This window comes from Thamnophis sirtalis, unplaced genomic scaffold, assembly GCF_051295495.1.
Source record: "Thamnophis sirtalis isolate CommonGarterSnake01/CBP01778 unplaced genomic scaffold, rThaSir2_p1.2 scaffold_1, whole genome shotgun sequence".
Classification (NCBI taxonomy): domain Eukaryota; kingdom Metazoa; phylum Chordata; class Lepidosauria; order Squamata; family Natricidae; genus Thamnophis; species Thamnophis sirtalis.
The window spans coordinates 89,692,913-89,700,020 of NW_028261381.1; the positions used below are offsets into that span (position 1 = coordinate 89,692,913).

Here is a 7,108-nt window from a genome sequence, read left to right on the forward strand (position 1 = left end):
TGCACAGAAGGAGGCCAAGGCAATCTGGACAAGCATCAATGCAAAGTCTTCCAGGGAACTAAGTTATGAGCCATGGTGGCACAGTGGTTAGAGTGCAGTATTGCAGGCTGCTGCCTGCCGGTTGCCTTCAGTTTGGCAGTTTAGATCTCACCAGGCTCAAGGTTGGCTCAGCCTTCCATCCTTCTGAGGTGGGTAAAATGAGGACCCAAATTGTTGGGGGCAAGAGGCTGACTCTGTAAACTGTTTAGAGAGGGCTGTGAAGCGCTATATAAGTCTAAGTGCTATTGCTATCTCAGTGTTTTAAGAAGGGGCACTTTACTTGGGCTAACAGGTCCCACTTTACACAGCACAACACTTCAGACATGTTGTATCCACTATTCACAATCAATTTTGGGGGAGGTCAGTTGCCCATGAAGCATGGAGGATACCAAAATAAGAAAGGCTAGTATAAGCTTTACAAAAGGTATTATATATAGTTTTGTCTATATATATCAGGGAATGTTCAGTGTATGCATATTGTTCTAAAGACCTATCAGATTTCAAGAGATAGGGCCAGTTCAAATGATCTCACATAGAGTTTCTTTGTATGTTAGATATTTGTTATCAAGTGCTTAGGGAATGTAACTCTGTAATCCATCGTTATCTGATCAATTGGCAATCACCATTAAAGAAAAAGCAAAGGTGAACCACTATCAAGAATACATATTTAACAGCCTTGTGTTATGTAGATGAATCTGTGCAATTAACTTAATCAAATTGGGTAGCAAAATATATAATTTGGGAAGGCAGAGGTAGCATTCAAAAAGAACAATGGCCATAACTTTAAAAAAATAATTATGCCACTCAAAAGTTTCTTAAAAGCCACCGTATATTATAATGGTGATAGAATTATAGATAATGTAGGAAAACCCTCTTTGAGTTATTGCTTCCTGAAAGTCTGTATTAAACTTAATCTACACATAGATAAGTAAAAAAAATAATTTTATCGTACTTTTAGGATTCCGAGACTGGGTTCCAAAGGAGCTGCAGAGGGTTGGCTGCGTGGAATTGCTAAACACTGTACAAAGGCGAGTAAGACCCAAACTCCACGTCTTTGGCGGTATCCATGAAGGTAAGCAATCCATCAAATAAGATGCCTTGTGATGGGAAAATAGTAGAGTCGTTCTTTTTGGTATTTTATGTCAGAAAAGTGTTTCAAATAGAATTAAGTTATTTTTTTTAAAAAATTGATCATGTATGAGATAGAAAATTTGACATTTAAACCAATATTATAGCTGAAGATGAAGCAATGAGAGTTAAGGAGAACTGTGTGTTATAGGAAGTGGCCTGGTGCCATTTGACTCAATAATAGGAAAGCACAGATTTGATTGTACCAAGTTATTTGCCATCCTGATAAATGCTACATGTAGTAGACAAATACAGGTAGTCCTCGACTTACAACAGTTCATTTAGTGACTATTCAAAGTTACAACAGCACTCAAAATAGTGACTTATGATCATTTTTCATTCTTAAAACCGTTGCAGTATCCCTTTGGTCACATGATAAAAATTTAGATGTTTGGCAAATGGTTCATATTTTTGACCGTTGCTGTGTCCCAAAGTCATGTGATTTTGTGACTTTCTGACAAGCAAAGTCAGTGGGCAAGCCAGATTCACTTAACATCTGATTTACTAACATCAATTGCAATGATTCAACATGGAAGAGAGCTACAAAAGCTAGGTATAGTAGACAACTGAGACAAGAAAGGTCGCAAAATGGGACAAAATTTACTTAACAACAGAAATTTTAGACTCAATTGTGGTCATAAGTCAAGGACTATCTGTACAATGCCCACTTTATGTCCATGTTATTCTGGGCACTGAAGCTTCCCTAAGAATCTTGTACAATTTGCAAATATGAGTAACATCTTTAAATCATTTAGAGCCTTTCAGATAAAAGAGACCATTTACGTTTGCAGCAAGTGGTTTCATTCTACATATGTTTTTTATAGAAAGTTCAAGATGTGAACAAGATAACCCAAATAGCAGAGCAGATGAAGAAATAACAAGTGAAATGGGTGTGTGGATGTATGTGGAGTTATAATCTGGTTTAAATTTCAGATGTTTTTAAATAGTGTGTGTATTTTTTAGATAAGCTTTTCAAAATATACTGCTTTAATGTTAAATTAAAAGCAGGGACATTTCTAGCACATAAATCTGGTTATGGGGTAATGAGAAATTCCTTCAAATAAACTAAGCAAGAGTTTTAAATATTTAATGAACTTTTAGTCGCGTTTGTATCCCAGCGAGACAAATACTGCAAATGCTGCCTTAGAGAGCAGAGAGAGAACAATGTTGTGACCCCAGAGCTAAAAATTATATATTTAAATGCTTTATATTGCATACCTCCCTTTTTGTGGAAATTTCTTACGGTCTTTAATTAAGCTCTCTGCAAGCATACAGCTCTGGAGAACTTTATAAAACACGAGATGTCATGTTGATTGGTACAGTTGCCCCCCCCTCCTCTCCCCCGGTTTGCATTATTTTAAAGCAGCTAGATTTTTATACCAGTGTTATATAAAGCCTTTCAGATAGGTTTCCGTAATGAGAAATGCTGACTAGCCCTTAATCACAGCAGCATCCTTGTAAAAAATAAGGTAAACTGTATAATTTTGCATAAATACTGATGCTCAGGTATTAATGTTAAGTAAATGACAGAGGAAACAAATATTTTATTAGAGCATGGAAACTGCCTGCAGCTTTTGTAGTTCTCTTCCACGTTGAAAGTAATCAAACATCCACTAATAATAGAATTAACTGATGGAGAGATCATTATGGAAAGCTATTGTGGGGCTCAGCATTATACAATTTAAGTTTATGACTAGGCTGGTAACGCACACTTTAACTATAAAAGGGATTTAATGAGTATTCAAGAGCATTGAGATAATAACCGTTTCTACTTATATGAGTAGATCTCTTCGAACATAGTGAAACTTCTCGTTAAAATACTATTATTACACTGTTGTTGTTGTTGTTATAACTTAAACATAAAATGCCCTATTATACCTTAGGTGTATGGCTATATATGGAAAGTAGAATCATGTCCATAGCTGACAACATGGATGGACAAGTGTGATTCTTTCACCTAATTGCACAGCACAATGTGTAGAAAAGAGTAAAGGAAAGAATGGGACTGAGTTGGTTGCCTGGTTTATTTTTAAGACCACACGTGTATCCCCATATAGCCAATATAGCTCTTTGGATCAGAATCAAAATTATGTTTCCTTTAATTCAGTTCATAGTTAACCTATAAATGTTCATGCAACCCTTACATTATTTAGGACAAGCAGTTGCATACTATTGAGGATTTCAGCTTTTCACTATTTATTAAAAAGCAAAATCATAGATCACGTAGAGGATCTATTTTAAAAACAATCCAAAAGGATTTTTTTTTTTAGAGAAAGAGAGGTTGCTTGTACAACAATTGTGAAATAATTGCTCTCAGAAGTACAGATTTAACCCTCAGTACCTTAATTATTAATTGCAGAGATTTGCACTGCATGTATAGAATGAGTAATGTAAAAAAGTATTTCCAATAGTTTTACTGATTCTTCCAACATTTAAATTTTAACTTAAGGGTAAATTGTATAAGATTATTTTCACATGAAAGGACAGAACAAGAATTTGGTGCCACTAAACTCAGTTTTGATGAGTAAAATTGCAAATATTTTTTTCTCTTACCCATTTATTTATTTAAGCTTATATGACCTTCCACTCACCATGCATTTCTGGACAATTAACAGAAGGTTATACATTTAAAAACAGAAAAGAAAACATGAAAGTATGCTTCACAGAGTCTTGGGACAGCATATTGACAAGAGGTTTCCCTCTTTATAGATCCAATATCCTGACACTATCACCAGCACCAGGAGGGGAAGAATGGACATGCTCGTGTGCTTTTTTGACACACAAACACACACACACACACACACATAAAATATCTAAGTTACTATAGTCTTCTAAAGCCGAAGATGGCATTGTGGGAGCTTTTAAGTTTTTTCTATCTTCTGAAGATGAAGAGAATGGTTTCATCATGGAAAATTGAATCAGAGCTTTTAAGCTTCTTTTGTAAACCCAAAGAAAGATCCAACCCTGAAGAGAGTGAAAAGGATCATGCAGGGAAGAGTTTCAACACCATCCAGCATTGTCCTGTCCTGTTAACAAATTTCAGAATAAGTAGAAAATTATACCACCACACACTGGTGCCCTTTACTCTTTTTAATCAGCAACAAAGCAAAAGACGACATCACAGCACCATGTTCTACATTGCCAGACTTAGAAAAGCAGCCCTCTGCTTTGATTCTCCCTGTTTTGCCATTTCCCCACCACTTTATTGATAGCATCTTATGTCGCATATATTTGACACCTACAATGGAACAGGTTGTTGAACAAAGGGGAACATATTTATGATCTGTGTTCATTGTGTTTAAATCAGTGTTCACCAAACTTTCCTACTTCATTTGTGAAGTGCGGCTGTGAACATTTGCGTGAGTGGGGCTGCAAGTGCCGGCACTCGCCTCTCACATGAATGGGGATTCACACGTGCACTCCCACCACTCATGCAGCCCAGTTGTGAATAGGCCATGGACCAGCAGTGGACCACGGCCCATATGTTTGGGACCCCTGCTTTAAATAGTACTGCTGCCCTTCCCCAATGCTGATAACGTACACAGGCAAGAGTCTAATGGACTTATGGACAATATGAATGAAGTTTGAATGTAAAAAAATGTTTGGGAAGTTTTTGCCAAGTTCTCTGAAGTGACTTCATGATATATCAGGTAGCTAAATTTCCAATGCAATGAAAGAGGTAACACCAATTAAATTAAGCATTGTTTTACATCATGGCTCTACTTTATGTGTGATGAACTTAAAATCAAGTTTACAAATAATTCCTATAATGTAAAAACAAAGGCAGTTTTGTCTTAACTTTTTCAAGTTCATACTAAAGCAAAATTTTACTGCTTAAAAACCTAGGGAAAGAGTAATGTGGGTGATTTTTGATTACTGGAAATACATTTAAAGCTTTCGCTGAATGCAATTTCCGAAGTGTGCTTAGAACATTTTCCCCCCCTTTTGTCACTGAGAGGGTAATATACAAGGCCAATGTTTGTTCGCATCACAGTAAATGTGGCACATTTTCTCTACAGGTTACGGCATCATGACAGATGGTTATACAACGTACATTAATGCCTCAACGTGTACAGTCAGCTTTCAGCCAACCAACCCACCAATTATATTTGACTTGCCAACGCCACAAGGATCATGAAAGACCACTACTCCACTGGGGAAGGTCTATAAACTGCCATTTTTCTAATTACAAAACATTCATTCTCTTAACATGTTTCTTTACAAATAATGTAGGGCTGTTTTGTAAATTGTTATTACAGAGGGGAAAAAAAGATAGGGGTTATGCTTTTTCTTTTCTCTCTCTTTCTCTCTCTCTTTCTTTTGGAAATGCAGCATCCATTTGAAAATTGATAAAACATTGTGAATTTGTAAAATGAAGTTTTATGTTCTCTTAATTATCTTGCCATTGTAAATTGTTAGTGTTCTCAAAAGGACAGCCAAGCTTTCTTTTAATGAGTGAGACACCTTATTTTATTATTATTAAATAAGATTATAAAAGGCATTGTTTTTTTAAAAAAACGAACACCCAGATCCAAATTTGCACACTTTTTATTGTTTTCTTTGGGATGGGGGGTGGGGAATCTCCAATGATAAAATGCCATTCTTTCCTCATTTTTATTAGCATGTATATGTTCCATGAATCAGAGGTTGGAATATGTCCCTGTGCAAATGCACATCACAATTCAAGATTCAGTGAAGTGTGTTGAAAACTTCTAGAATTGACTGTTCTAGATAGGCTTACATCTGTGCTAGGCTGTGGTCACAGAGTTATTGAACCGGATGTGGATTCTCCATTCATTTCAGTGAATCATCTCCTTTTCTTGAAAGAAATCTTGATCTGGAAGAATCTTTACCCATTAGAGCTTCTGTGTCCACAGCTGATTGCTGGATCAGGGATCAGGTTTTTTTGATTGATACATATGCGTTCTATGAAATTCTGCTTATTAATGGTATTGCAGTAGTGAGGGGAAAATAGCTTTCTAGGTTTAGTTTGTCTGCCTGCTTTAATGATCAGTTAGATAGCAACATCCTGTATATGATTATCTAAATTGTCCCAATTTGGGTGAGTTTCTTAAATTATTTTAGTTTTAAAAAATATGGAAATGATAACTGCAATGAGCAGGTGTTCCATGCAGTAAAAACATGTAAATGTGGACTCCTTTTAAATATGGATTTTTATATATATTTTTTGTGCATTATAACAAAGCAAGGCATGTAATATTGCCAGCGTAGCATCTCCAAAATTATGCTGTATAGCACATCTAAATTATGAAGGATGTGATACATTTTTTCCAATCACTCAAGGCCTTCAAGAGCTTGAGTTTAAAATCTTTGTGCAGTTTCGGGCATGTATAGAATCAAATAAATACAATCAAGCCTAACTAAAATAAGGCTTCGTTGTCCTTTATATTTAAAATATTATTGAATTGTCTTTCCATTTCTTTTTTTCTTATTTTGCACTGTGTGTAAATGCAATCTTGCTAGCACAAAATATTGTTGCAGATAGTTACTTCTGTTCTATCACTGTAAATGCTATTGAGCTTTCTTCTGTTTTATGTTATCTTCATGGAATTTAGGAAAGCAGGTGTTTCTTTAAATTTATTGCAATATTATATATCTAGCGGCCTTTATATGCAAATAAAATTGCAAGATTTTTAAATATTTAATTGTTTGAGCATGTTTTTATGGTTTGAAAAAATTAAATACTTATCCTAATGGATGCACTCAGCACAATTCTACAAAATAATGCTATACCCAGCTCAGTACTCCTCAAGGCACTTGGATGCAGTATTCAGTGAATCATATGCACTGTTGAAAAGGAAAACAACAACAACAACAACAACAACAACTACTACTACTACTACTACTACTACTACTACTACTACTACTTGGTCATTAGATCGGACATATATCAGAGAACTATTGTTAGCTTTCCAATTCC

At 35.5% G+C, this 7,108-nt stretch overlaps 1 protein-coding gene across 3 annotated transcripts in view; it reads left to right on the forward strand.

Moving 5' to 3' along the window:
* The window catches only part of MPPED2 (metallophosphoesterase domain containing 2), a 144,270-nt gene extending 137,442 nt beyond the window's left edge, over positions 1 to 6,828 (forward strand). For all 3 annotated transcript variants that reach the window (XM_014056708.2, XM_014056709.2, XM_014056710.2), the window contains exons 6-7: positions 998 to 1,111; positions 5,187 to 6,828. In XM_014056708.2, coding sequence (XP_013912183.1) covers positions 998 to 1,111; positions 5,187 to 5,305 — 233 coding nt within the window. In that variant the 3' untranslated portion in view covers positions 5,306 to 6,828. The remainder of the gene's footprint in view (positions 1 to 997; positions 1,112 to 5,186) is intronic.
* The last annotated feature ends 280 nt before the right edge of the window (positions 6,829 to 7,108 follow it).